The sequence below is a fragment of the Sebastes umbrosus genome, chromosome 5, assembly GCF_015220745.1.
Source record: "Sebastes umbrosus isolate fSebUmb1 chromosome 5, fSebUmb1.pri, whole genome shotgun sequence".
In the NCBI taxonomy this organism is placed as follows: Eukaryota; Metazoa; Chordata; class Actinopteri; order Perciformes; family Sebastidae; genus Sebastes; species Sebastes umbrosus.
In genome coordinates this window covers 32140174-32154111 of record NC_051273.1, presented here as the reverse complement: position 1 = coordinate 32154111, position 13938 = coordinate 32140174, and the positions used below count along the sequence as shown (strand labels likewise).

The following is a 13938-nucleotide window of genomic DNA, read 5'->3' as shown; positions in this document are numbered from 1 at the left end:
AGATGAAATTGTTGACCGTGTCTGTGTGGTGGTAATACTGTCGGCTATCCTAAAGAGATTATTAGCTTGAAAGGTAATATTTAGCAGGTTCCTGTGCATATATGTAAAATGACAAACTCAGCAAAAAAGGATACTGTATCATATATTGGACAAAAGTCAGACAAGCAAAGTTTAAGCCAGGTGTGAACCCTAGAGATAGATGTAGGCAGGCACCAGCCTCACTGCTACACATGTTCTGGCTTTGTCCGGGACTGCTTGATTTCTGTAAATCTATCTTTATCTCTCTGTTAATAGCGTTGGGCTCAGTAATCAACCTGTGCCCACTCGTTGCACTTTTTGGTCTTTCCTCACAAAACACAAAACTCTCAAGTCCTCATACGAGGGCCCTTGTCTTCTCTGCTTCAATGGCTAGATGGCTGATTCTCTTCAATTGGAAATCCAATCATCCACCTACTCATATTAACTGGGTACGTGACTTAATGAGCTGCATTCATCTTGAAAAGATAGAGTATTTGAGGGATGCCAAGCAAGATACAATTTTGCTGGTCTGGAAACCATTTATTTCCCACTTCTCTCTCAGTGCTGCTGGGATCACTCCCATTGTGCCATTGACCTCTTAATTTTTAAACCCGATAATCAACATTATATTTTTATTTTTATTATTTTAGAATTTTTAATTTTTAATTTATTGTACTTTATTTATTAATTAGTTATATAATTTTTTCTCCTCGTTTAATTAATTTAATTTCTCCCTCTTTTAAGTGTTGTTTTTAATTACTTGCATTATTATTGCTATTATTAGTTTCCCCTGCTACACTTTTTCCATATCAGTATTATTGTTTTAATTAATTACTCCACCTAACAATTTTTTTAACTGCCAGAGATGATACTGTTGTTGTTTGTTTTGCTGTATTATTTGTGTGTCATATTTGTGATTGTCATGTCTACTTGTTGTTATATCAAAAAGCAAAAAATAAAATGAAAAAAGAATACAGTAAGACCATGTCTACTTTCATGACACAAATATTAACCCACAAAAAGACACCAGAAGCACATCATATTTTAACATTTTTATTATTAAAATATTCACCTACAAAATGGCCTATAAACACTATTTACAGAATAGCAAGCAGTGATGCCCGCTAAGACACAGAGAAAAATAATTATACACAGAGAATACTGTGCATCATTGTCAGAGGAAGAGATGACTTTATGGAGTGTGGAGAAAACATACATTTCCCATCGTCTTTATAAGGAGATCGGGTGGGCGGGTGTCGTCAGGGAAAGATTGGGACTCGGAACACTCTACAGTTATTTCCCTGAGGGACAAAACCTGCAGCTGAATCACAAATAATAAAAACCTCCCCTAATGTGTCAGCATGGACATGGAAATGAGGTATATAAGGTCTCCGGTGCAGTACAGCGGACTGCTTACCATCGATATTTGCATACGTATGTATGTGTTTGTACGAAAAATCACTCATCAAACATCACAAATGATAAATGATTTGGGCCATTTTTCATTAGAAGTCCTCTTACGAAGCATAAGAGCTACAAACAGCTCTCAGGAATGAACAAACACAACCTCATTTTCAGATGAATGATGATTTGTTTCTAAAAACGTTACAGTGGGTTCTGACGGGGTTTCTCGGCACAAAAAAATAGACCATAATCAGTTACTTCAAGTAGATTATAAACACCAAAATTGAAGTAAGGTTTTTCACATGACAGTGATGACAGTCCTTTCATCAGTATCCAAGTGCTCTGGAAATAGAAGAAAATAATCACTTTTAGGATAATTGTTGAAAATCTCCTACAGTAGCAATGTGTATATGTAACCGGAGGAAACATTTCACCACGAAAAATACAAAACACAGTCTCACGGCAGTTCATGAAATAGTCACGAAATTGAATCTATTTGAAACGTGTACATAGACACAAATTACCCTTTTTTTTTCTCGTGATGCTCAGAACGACTTCCAACAATGTATTTTTTTTGCGTTTTCCTACGAATGCCCAGCAACATGTGACAATTTACGCTCCAGTCTTTTAAAAATAAAACTACTTAGTTAGGTTTAGGAAAAGATCAACTTGGTTAGGCTTAGGCAACAAAACTACTTAGTTAGGTTTAGGAAAAGATCGACTTGGTTAGGCTTAGGCAACAAAAACTACTTAGGTTTAGGAAAAGATCGACTTGGTTAGGCTTAGGCAACAAAAACTACTTAGGTTTAGGAAAAGATCGACTTGGTTAGGCTTAGGCAACGAAACTATTTAGTTAGCTTTAGGAAAAGATTGCGGTTTGGGTTAAAGTAACTCTGGAAGTGCAGTATCTTAATTACAGAAGTTACGTGAAAAAAACTACTTAGTTAGCTTAAGGAAAAAATCATGGTTTAGGTTAAAATAACTCCAGAAGTGCTGTAACTTAAGTACAGAAGTTACGTGACAAATAAATCAACTTTGACTTGCGGTTTCACACGGGACACAAACACCGGGTCTCCTGGGTGAAAGTCCTGTGTTTTTTGACCCACCCATCCACCCCGACTTCCTCCCTACGCGGCGTTCACTATACTTTCCAGTTCATAATTACGTGGATTACATATGAACTGATTTCGTGCTGACCATCATGAAAAAAATGTGAAATTCATGTCTATGAACCACAAATCAATGCATTAAATTTCGTGACTATTTCAGGAACTGTTGTGCGACTGGGCTGCCAAATATAATGATGTTGATTGTGTTAAAGAAAACACACCTTTATTGTTGTCTGTTTGTTCTTCTGCCTGTTAAGAAAGTTAATATCAGTGTGTGAAAAGAATTGCATTGATTTATTTGCTATAAACAACTTCAACACTGTTCAGACAGCTTTTTGAACTCACTCTGACTTTTCTTTGGAGGCGCCGGCTCACAAACCTCTCGATAGCAAACATCCTGCTGTACTTTATACGTCCTTTTGTACCTGCAGATATAAAACATGCATCCATTAGTTACAAATAATCTCTGCTTTTCTTCAGCGTTTAAACATCACCTACGGTACGTCATGATGGGTGTAAGCATGCAAGCCAGAACAGGAGATCCGTGCCTGATAATGACTTACAGATAGTGGCACACTCCATCCTCCCAGACGGGCACACTCTTGGTTTCAGAGTAGAGGCGGGTACAGGGGTGCGGCACTCGCTGGCACACTGCGAACAACAGGACACACAGCATGAGGGATGAATGTTTGAACGTATCGTCAGCATGGAAAAGTCTGCTGGATGGTTTAGGAGTCATGTGGGATGGAGCCGGGCCCTTCTCTCGGGCTGATGGATGGTTTTAGGAAAGGAATGTTTAAACAATCTGACGCTGGATGTTTAGGTGAAGAAAGGGACTCAAGAGGGGTGAGGGGTATGTCCAGTGTCTCCTCATACACAGCTTCATCAACACTGAATTATTACTGAAATCAAACTGATATTATTTTACTGTGTTTTTCCGCTTTGTTTGAGAGGGGGGATTAGGGTTGGATGCTATATGCATGTATGCCCTAGTTAGTGTGGAAAATCAGATTTTTTAAAGACACTTTAAGCGATTGTATGTCCAATTGTCCATAATCCTTTGTCTGCTATGACTTTATTCATCGCAGTTACACTTTTTGACTTATTAAGTTTTAAAGGGGACGTATTATGCTTATTTTCAGGTGCATACTTGTATTTGGGGTTTCTACTTAAACATGTTTACATGCTTTAATGTTCAAAAAATGCTTTATTTTTCTCATTCTGGCTGTGCTGCAGCACCTCTTTTCTCCCTCTGTCTGAAAAGCTCTGTTTGAGCTCCTGCCCCGCTCTCCTGAAAAGCCCAGTCTGCTCTGATTGGTCAGCTGGCCTACTGTTATGATTGGTCAACCGAACCAAACTCTTCGGACTCCGCTCCAGCTCCACTTGAACTATCTTTTCTTGAAGGCGTGCAAAAGTAGCTGCTAGGCAAAGTGTATTACTTGGTGACATCACCACGTTACGGAAGAAAAGGCGGGACTTCAAACGAGGCATTTCAGGAGCAGTGTTTCTGTGAGGAAGAGTAATTCCCTTTGGTGTAGATTTTGGGCTTTGTAACTTTGAACACCTTTTACATGCACAAAAGAAACTATATAATGCACTAAAGGAAAGCACTAAAGCATAACAGGTCCTCTTTAAAAACAATCCACACATCCATTTATATCTCAGCCAATGTATACTGTAAAAAGTCCACTGACATTTCAAAATGCTCATCATTACAGACTGATCAACTGTATATACATGTAAGCTTATTAGAATGGCATTAAGGCCAATATGATGGGCCCGAGTCATTGTTTTGAAAGTCACAAGTAAGTCTCAAGTTTTTGCAATCAAGTCCCAAGTCCTAAACTTTGAATTTTGAGTCCTGAACAAGTTTACCTCTTCATATAAAAACTGCTCACACCATAGAATCATTTAAGTCGCTGCTGAAGACTCACCTCTTCTCACTGGCGTTTGATTAAGTTTATCTTCTGTTGCGCTGCAATTCTTTAACTGCTATTCTGTGCACATTATGGTTATTGTTTTTACCCTGTTCTTATTGTTGCTTGCTTTGTATTCATCTTCATTTCGTACATGTTCAGCACTTTGGTCAACTGCGGTTGTTTTTAAATGTGCTTTTTAAATAAAGTTTGACTTGATTCAGGAAATGAAGGGAAATTATTTGATTCGTGACACACTTTTTTAATTATACGCAAGTATTTTCAAGTCAAAAGGTGCAAGTCCAAGTTAAGTCACAAGTCAATGGTGTTAAAGTCCAAGTTGAGTTGAAAGTCTTTTTTTGATTTTGTCAAGTCGAGTCTAAAGTCATCAAATTTGTGACTCTAGTCACACTCAAGTCCAAGTCATGTGACTCGAGTCCACTCTGGCAATCACACACATTTTCTTCTGATACTCATAACATTTTTTTTTTCACAAACACTGTGATGTCTATAAAAACCCTCCTGGTGAGGTTGTTTATACAGGAGGTTGTGACTGTCATGTTGGCTTTTGAATAGGGGAAAACACGATTCAAGCAGCTTATTGCTTTTCATAAAGGAGGAGACACCAATGACCTGAATAGTTATCTCTATAAAGACATTCCCGTTGAGCAAGAAATTCCATTTTATCCATGCTCCTAAGTTAGAACTGTATCTATGAATTTGTAATGGTAGCACATGATCAACTACTTTGATAAATGTAAATATGTTTCCATGATCATTAACTTCAGTAAGGCATTGGACAGTGTAGCTAATGCATTCCTACTGGCTGTCATCCATATAAAGTAGTACTGTAGTAGCAGAGTGTTCAAAAGACTTTTCCTCCAGGCAGCTGGCAGCTTTATAGTCTGTCACAGATACATCTAAAACAAGCTGGCGGCTTCAGTCATAACTGGACAGTATATCTTAAAAATTAATGAGGGTTTACATGGGGAGATTCCAGACATCTAAAGATTTGTGGATTTGATTTATTTTAGAGGAATCAGGCTTCTCGTATGAAGAAGCCTGAATATTGTGCGTTATTAATTTTGGTTGTTAATCGGAAGAAACCTGTCACAGGCGCTGACTCATTTTATGTTCTTTTGAGCCTTAATGAAATGAGCCCTTGGGAGATTAATTTATGAGACACAGTAAAGACAGAGTACATAACACAGAAACAGTCAAATCAGAACAAAGAAGGAGATTGTTCACAGATAATATACTGCTGCCTCGTAGAACATCTGAATAAGTTATAAATGCAACACTGTCTCCCTGAAAAAAAAGAAAGGAAAGTGGTGCAGATAATCTGGTGCTTTGTGCCTTCCATAACACTGTATTCATGTTGGACATCCATGCCCCTCGGCCTCAAAGTTAACCAAGCCATTTATAAATGTCAGAGGGGTCGCCTGTCAGCAGAGCGTGTTTCCTGCATTTAAGAAACCAGAGGTCTATCTATACATAGCTCTGAGCTCTATGTCAGTTTACGTGATGACTTGCAAATCTAACCCAGATTATACTGTGAGTTCACACCTTGAGATGCTACAGTTACATTGAGAGAAAACAGAACCCTGGGGAACGACTGTAAATCCTGCACTCGTGACATATAGACAGCTGGTGAGAGGACATCTTCCACCACTTTTGGGACTGTCTGAGGAAAAAGCCTCACAAACACAGGGAGAACATAACAACACCACACATGCTAACATGCTAACCTATGATGTGAACATGGTAAACGTTATACTTGCATACATCAGCATGTTAGCATTGCCATTGTGAGCATATTAGCATGCTATTTGCTATATGCATTATAGCCTGACAAAACTGCTAGCATAGCTGTAGACTCTTAAGCTTGTTAAAGGTTCAGTGTTTAATGGTATCTAGCGGTGAGGTTGCAGATTGCAGAGCCAGTGTGTGTGTGTGTGTACGTGGGAAGTGAGTGGTGAAGCAAGAGAGAGAGAGAACACTGGCTCTCTCTTGGTTTGTTTGGTTACCTGAAGGCCTCCGTAGTTCTCCGACACGCTTGTGAAACTGCGGTAACGTGAGCCAGGAGGGTGCAAAACTGTGATACCGCCAGCCGCCGTTTGACTTCCAATGCTAAAGTAGCGTTATTATGGTAAGGACGGCCTCTGAGTGAGGCCAACGGCGTTGCCTTGGTTTTGCACTCGGCGGCTCACATTAGCACAGTCATGGAAAGGGAGGAGTGAGTGGAGGGGTACTCAGATGGTTGCAATCTGCAACCACACCACTAGACACCGCCAAATCCTACACACTGTAGTGTTTGGTATGACTGTGTCTATGCATGCTGTACCAAGATCTTTATCTTGGCCATATTTGACTCGTAATAAATTTATATTTTCAAGTATGAACAACTGGGGCTCATCGAGTTATTCCTTTATTCAACTAGAATTAATCTTATTATTATTCTTTTATTCACCTTAAGTACAAATGTTCCACATCATCCGTGTATAAGCAAGGATAAGCAGATACAGATAATGGATGGATGTTACTGACTTACTGATCAACTTGTAGATCAGATGTTTAAGAATATAATCAGTTTCCCTACAGAAACCACGTGTTTCAAATCTTTGTTCGATGTCCTAAAACATCAACACAATGAGTGACTATCCTGCCCATTTGCCAAAAAGCGGCTTACTTTCACTGGACCCGCCCCATGTGTATGTGTGGAGAGGAAGCACGTAAACTTACACAGTTCACACTGTCTGCCCTTGAACTCGGCTGCGCAGTCGCAGACGAAGGAGTCGGTCTCGTTCACACACGTACCCCCGTTCTGGCAGGGCAGACTGCGGCAGTCCTGTGGCAACTCTAAAAGACAACAGCTGCCATCAACATCCACAGTACAGAACGAGTATGGGGCTCAAGTTTCAGGCCCACTACTCCACATTATCTACAGCTGTTACACCACTTCCCCTCTTTTTTTCCCAATCTGCTTTCCTGAATGTAACATCCTGTCTTTCAAGGTTAACGTCCACATTGATATTTCAATCACAGTGCTTGGCAAACACACATAACACCAAATGCTTAATTACACGTCTAAAGACTAAGAAGTAGTCTTTTTTTCCAGCATGACATTAATCTCATGTATACGCACCACATCATCTGGGATCAATTACAAGGGCAGATGTGCCACCACAACACCTACCAGGCTTTGCTCTTAAACCTTCCTCTTGAATCTCTAGCGCGAGGCTGATTTTGTTTGTTGTTTCCTCCATCTTCTCTAATCTAATTGGGGGGGCGGGTTCTGCAAGGCAAAACATTTCCTGTCATGAATCAGCTTAAAAAGAAAAGAAAAAAAAATTAGGATGTCGCACTGAATGAGACACTTAAGGTTAACTAAAGGTTTTATATACATTCCTCAGCCTGGAACAATGAAACATGGCATTACTGATTTGACAAAATCGGTCAAAATCATATGATGACATCATGGGCATAGCATCATTAAAGAGGGCAGAACAATCCTAGAAAGGAAGCTTATTCTCTAGAGCACAAGATAACATCTGTAAAACAGTTTTTCTGTTTAGCTATAGGCTATAAACCTCTGCACTGGGATGCATTAAGTGGAAAAAAAGTGAAAATACACTACAAAAAATGATCATATGAAAATTAAAAAGAAAGTTGATTGCTTTCTGACTTGTCTGGCTTTCTCTAAAGCCGCTAGATAAAGCAGACAACATGTGTCAGATAGTGTGGGTCTGTTTGTGTGATAGCAGAGAGTCCAGTTTACATTTGAGGACCACCTATATTTCATCCAGACAGGCCATGGTCAGGACCATATGGTTATAGGACCACCACCTAAGTTATTCCATCTGCATCAAGATAAGCAAATAAGATAGTCTTTCATTGTTTGGACATCCTGAGCAAACCAGAACTGTTTCAATATGTTGGTGTAGCACATAGATGGACGACACGTCTCCACTTCCTCCCAGTGTAGAAAAAGTGAAGCCAACATATGGTTGTGTCTAGAAGGGAGGCCCTCCAACTGCGAAATCTGATCTGAGACCTGCAAAAAATTGCAAAAACTCTTGCGAGACTCGCTACCCGACGACAATCCTAACCTTAACTATTCAAGGTCAATGTCTAACCTTAACAATCTCATGAGAGTTTCCCCAGTTTGCAGGCTCCGTTCTAGCCACTACCCCAAAATATCCCGGATACGGGAGCTGCGATCTTGAGATTTTGACGTCATTTGGAGCCAGATTCTGTGCAGTAGTGATCTGGCGGTGGAGCCGCGGTATCGCCGTCACCCGCCCAAACCAATTGCGAGCCGAGCATGGCCGTAGCTTGTCAGCTAGAGAGACTCACAGCTGTCAATCATGACGTCTCACCCCCTCTTTATAGCATCAAATAACTAAAATAAAATGGATTAAAACCAAACTTATCGGAAAAATGAACACTTGAAGATACACCAGCGTGATAAGAACTACCTTAAAATGACAGAAAAATGTATTTGATGTGTACTTCATATTTTTATTTTGGCCCATGTCCTTTCCGCTAACATGGAGGAGGCGGGATTTATGACCTATACTGCAGCCAGCTACCAGGGGGCGATCCAGATGTTTTGGCTTCACTTTTGGGGAGCTGTCATGTCGTCCATCTTTATATACAGTCTATGGTGTAGCATGTTAGTTTAATAGATGTCAGAGAATGTGTGTGAGAGTGAATTACTTTATTGGGAAGTTATGTCAACATGACAGAATTACCTTTTGTGGGAAATACTGTATATAACCCATTAACTGTTTTATTGTATATAACCCATTAACTGTTTTATTGTATATAACACATTAACTGTTTTATTGTATATAACACATTAACTGTTTTATTGTATATAACACATTAACTGTTTTATTGTATATAACACATTAACTGTTTTATTGTATATAACACATTAACTGTTTTATTGTATATAACACATTAACTGTTTTATTGTATATAACACATTAACTGTTTTCGAAAAAAAAAGGCCAAACAGTGTTATAGTAGTGTTTCTCCACTAAATGTATATTATTACAGTACGTGGTTGCTACTACTCATACTTACTAGTACGATGTCGAACGGCTTTTCGAGGCAAGTGAGTGAACTTGGCTGTTATCTTTCCTCTTCTGTCAATGAGCTCTGTGTATCTGCAACATAGAAAACAATGCTGGTTGTTAATTAATTTGCAGATGAAAACAAATTCTTACCATTGTATATGTTTTATAATCATCAACACTCTGCGTGTACCTGGGCAACTCCTCTGAGTTCTGTGTTTCTGTTGAGCCTCCCAGGTCCTGAGGCTGAGACGGGGGAAGTGTGCGTCCAACCTGAGTCCCCTGTCCCTGTCCCTGTCCGGTCCCGGTTGGCCTCTCTCTTCTCCCTTGTCTTGGCCCCATTGGCACTGGGTCAAAGGAAATAAATGTATACACAGTTTGTTTTAAAATTAATTTGTTTTGACAATGACAGGTTGATTAGCCAGATTTAAGTGAACATGGGGGTCTTTCTTCATGGTAGCAGATAAATTACAGTTCCACTATATTCCAGTATAGTGACTTCTAGGACTTAAACCATGCTATGATGCTCTGAAATGTGTTGGGCCTGTTTGATGTGTCTATTATATTGTTTCTCTTTTGCTCTCTTATACAGTATAAGTGGGGTGTGTACATCAACATGTACTCATACATTGTCTGTTTTTCTGACTTTCTTCTGTTGTGTTTTTAGAAAAAGTATGGTATTGTCAATCTTCTCTTCTGTCATTTGCTATTTATTTATTTTTTTTACTGTAAATTGTATTTTTCTTTTTGCTTACTTACTTTTCTACTTATTCATTTATGTTTTACTTATTTTTGGATTAATTAATTTTTACCTAGATTTTTAATATTGCTATCTCTTTTATTTAATTAAATGTTTATTTATTCATATATTTATATTTTTTCATCTCTTTATCTTTATATTATTTATATTTATTATTATTATTGTTTATTTTTAACTAAGTCTTTACTTCATATTGGTTATCACTATTACCATCTCTATCTCTCCATGTATAGAGGTATTTACCTATGTATATTTACCTGTACAGAAATGGGCATTGAAACTTAAAAACTGAACTGCTGATCCATGTATGCCCTGAACATTTCAATAAACAAAACAGTAAAAAAAACAAAAAAACGTATTTGTACCCATATGACATTTGAGAGATTCAGTTAGGCCAAATCGTAAATTTGAGCAAATAGTTTATGTTGCATCCCATCACTTTACCTAAATAACTGGGCATGACATCAACACAAGAGTCACAGTTTCTACAGCAACCTTCCATGGTAACACGCAGTACAACCGTAATACTGAAAGGTTCTTTGGAAACCTGGCCACCTACTGTAATGGCATGCGTTCATGCAAATGAAAGGGTTATGACACTCACAGGTAGCGAAGGCTAAGTGTTGAGGTATGCTGTGGACCTGTTCCTGCCCTGTGCTTTTCACTGATGTCAGAGCCACATAGTAGTGCTGTCCTGGCGTCAGTTCACGCAGGGTATATGATCCTAATTTCCCATTGGGCAGGAAGCGACTCCTGGTGTTCAACCCTCGGGTCACGTTGACCACAAAGCCATCTGGGACGCTTCTCGGGTGGCGGCTCCAGGTGATAGATGCTGAGTTAGTGGTCACATGTGACAGGGAGAGGTTCTGTGGGGGGAGAGGCCCTGAGGGGAAAACACATATAGATGGTCACATTCTATTTCATGGGTCGCATGGAAAGTATTCTTATTGATTTGTTTAGTTGTGGACTAAAGTAAATATTCTTCAATTGTATTGAATTGATACTCATTCAGTCATTTTGTCTTGCTGTGCTTTAAATGATTTGTTAGCTGGACTTGTAAGCTGCTGCTAGCTTTTGTTTGTCAAGCTGCTAATGAGCTATATGCATACCTGGCAGCTAAAAATCTGAACTATCCCTTTGAAAATATTCCGATTTATGTTTATCGAATTCATGAATATTTTTATGTGTCAGAGACACAAAGGTGCCCCATCCACATGGGCTTACAAGAAACTACTTACATTACATACTGTACTGAGTAAATATTGCTTTATACTTATTATTAATAGATTATTGCGAGTTATGGAACATGTATTAACCCTTTACAAGCACGTACTTTCATATAAGTACTTGGGTGTACTGACAGACCATCTGCTATCATAGAAAGACCACATTGGGACAAAACAAAGAATTTATTATCTCCGACACCTTAGATCTTTTGGGGCAAGTAGACAAATTCTTCTTTGGTTCTTTACTTCTCTGATTATGAGTGCTCTACAGTATTGTGATATTACACGGTGGAAGTGTCTGTCCACCACTCTAAGGCCAAAACTGCTCCATTAAGTGAAAATCTGCTCAAAGATGATTGTAGGTCAACCCCTTGAGCGATTCTATGAATCAGCCTACCATAATAATATACTGGCTAACAACATTGTCTCTGACTCCAACCATGTCCTGAACAGTGAATACAAATGGTTGCCATCAAATCGGAGATACAGGGTTCCACGATTTAATAAGGTTAGACTGAAGCACTCTTGTGCACCAGGGAATGCTAAATATGGAGCCTAATCGTGGATCAAATGTACGTTGAAGGGTCTTGAATAGATTGTCTGCAGTGATTGTAACGGTATGTTACATGTATGTATCCTTGTTTCCTGTCTTCAATTTTTTTGTCTGCGTTGATGTTGCAAATGGAGCTGCTGAGATACAATAAAGTAATATCATCATCATCATCATCATCATCATCATCATCATCATCATCATCATCATCACCACACTAAGTATAAATGCTTTGTACAGTTGTATCGATGACTAAAACAAGCTTTCTCTAAATATGCTTACAAATACATTTAAGTGTGTTAGCATTTAGCTTTTGCTGGCTGTTTGTGATGATTGTAAATGTTTGTACTTTCATAGGATCTGAGGTTAAAGAAAAGACATGAAGCTTAAGGGAAATTTTTAGTTGACTAGTATTCACACAATTGTGTTAATTAAATAAACATCCATATAGCTGTTAAAGCTGCAGTGGGTAGAAATGGAGCAAGTATGATTTAAAAAAGTTATTTTTATAAAACGGTCACTATATCCTGACAGTAGTACATGAGACAGGTAATTTGAAAAAAATCATGTGTCATCCGGTGTCCTCCGGTGCTCCTAACGGCATCCGCAAGATTTCCCAGACCGGAGGAAAACAACCAGTCAGAGCCGAGCTGGAGCCTTGCCGTCTCTGAGCAGCTGTCAATTACTCGCGAAGTCCGATCAAACGGTCAAACTAGGCAGCGCTGATCAAATATGAATCAATATTCTGTTACTGTAATGCCTATTTCTCTCCTCAAATGTTTTCAGAATCATCTCGTAGTGAACTGTTTAGCTGTAAAATGAGAACGTTTGTGACCCGGCAGCCATGTGGAGATCAGTTCAGTAAATACCAAGCACCGCCCACCAGCCGGAGCACAGCCAATAGGAACGCTCTCTCTTTAAAATTACCTGTGATTGGCCAAAGTCGCCCGTCACAGTCTAGATTTTTTAAAGCCTGAAAACAGAGCCATGAGGAGTTACAGAAGTCTATTTTTCAACACTTGAATTACAATATGCTGAAAGGTTATTATAGAATTTTTGCCCAGTGATGCCAAAAACGTTCTGCCTACTGAAGCTTTAACAGCATTTCCACAATGAATGAAATGCATGAACAAATTCTTTACACCTGAAATGATCCTAACCCACTAGCATCTAATCAGGCGGCCAGCACTCATGTTATCATTCTAATATGATCATATGTAACCTACTTGTCCAGAATTGCAGTGGTCCAGCTGAGTGGCTGGTGGAAGGAAACTCATCTGGTCTGATTCCGCTTTGAGTCAACACATCCACTGTGTACATCTGACCAGGGAGTAACGAACTGGGAAACAGAAAGAGGCACACAACTGATTGCATTACAGCAAACAAAGCATGATACCTGACCTCATCGTCCTAATAATACTGTTGAGAGCCTGAAAACAGTGATGAAATATCGCCCTCTAGTGGATGAAAGGTATACTAACAAAGCCATTCAAAATGCAGCACCAGAGGATGCTGCAGGTCTGTATAAATACATTTAAATTCTGGGTTATGAGTGTTCTTCTGAAGCATAGTGCAGAACCTGACCTGAAGTCGTGATCGGTGGTGCTCGTGTTGAGCACGGCGGTGCGAGCCTCGCTGCCATCTGAAGGCAACAGAGACACGTGCACCCTGCTGACGGCGGCGTGACGAGCCGCCTGAACCAGCCAGCTCAGCCACACCTGAGAGGAGGAGACATTGACCACCTGCAGCTGCTCCACCCGCCGAGGTCCTAGTACAGAAACACACACACACTTACATATGAAAATGTACGTGCAAATCAAATGTGAATACACAGAGAGAAACTTTACAGAAGTGTTCTCTTACTACCACAGCAT

At 39.4% G+C, this 13938-nt stretch overlaps 1 protein-coding gene across 4 annotated transcripts in view; it reads right to left on the bottom strand.

Moving 5' to 3' along the window:
• Nucleotides 1-1055: 1055 nt before the first annotated feature.
• Nucleotides 1056-13938, bottom strand: part of sned1 (sushi, nidogen and EGF-like domains 1) — a 37577-nt gene continuing 24694 nt past the window's right edge. For 3 of the 4 annotated variants that reach the window (XM_037770292.1, XM_037770294.1, XM_037770293.1), the window contains exons 23-33: nt 13649-13832; nt 13291-13403; nt 10893-11171; nt 9722-9875; nt 9539-9621; nt 7644-7742; nt 7190-7306; nt 3095-3182; nt 2877-2956; nt 2753-2780; nt 1056-1764 (exon numbers count right to left, since the gene is read on the bottom strand). In XM_037770292.1, the coding sequence (XP_037626220.1) occupies nt 2755-2780; nt 2877-2956; nt 3095-3182; nt 7190-7306; nt 7644-7742; nt 9539-9621; nt 9722-9875; nt 10893-11171; nt 13291-13403; nt 13649-13832 (1223 nt within the window). In that variant the 3' untranslated portion in view covers nt 1056-1764; nt 2753-2754. Of the gene's footprint in view, nt 1765-2752; nt 2781-2876; nt 2957-3094; nt 3183-7189; nt 7307-7643; nt 7743-8225; nt 8308-9538; nt 9622-9721; nt 9876-10892; nt 11172-13290; nt 13404-13648; nt 13833-13938 lie in introns of those variants that run through there. The other variant, XR_005206983.1, reaches the window with a different exon arrangement.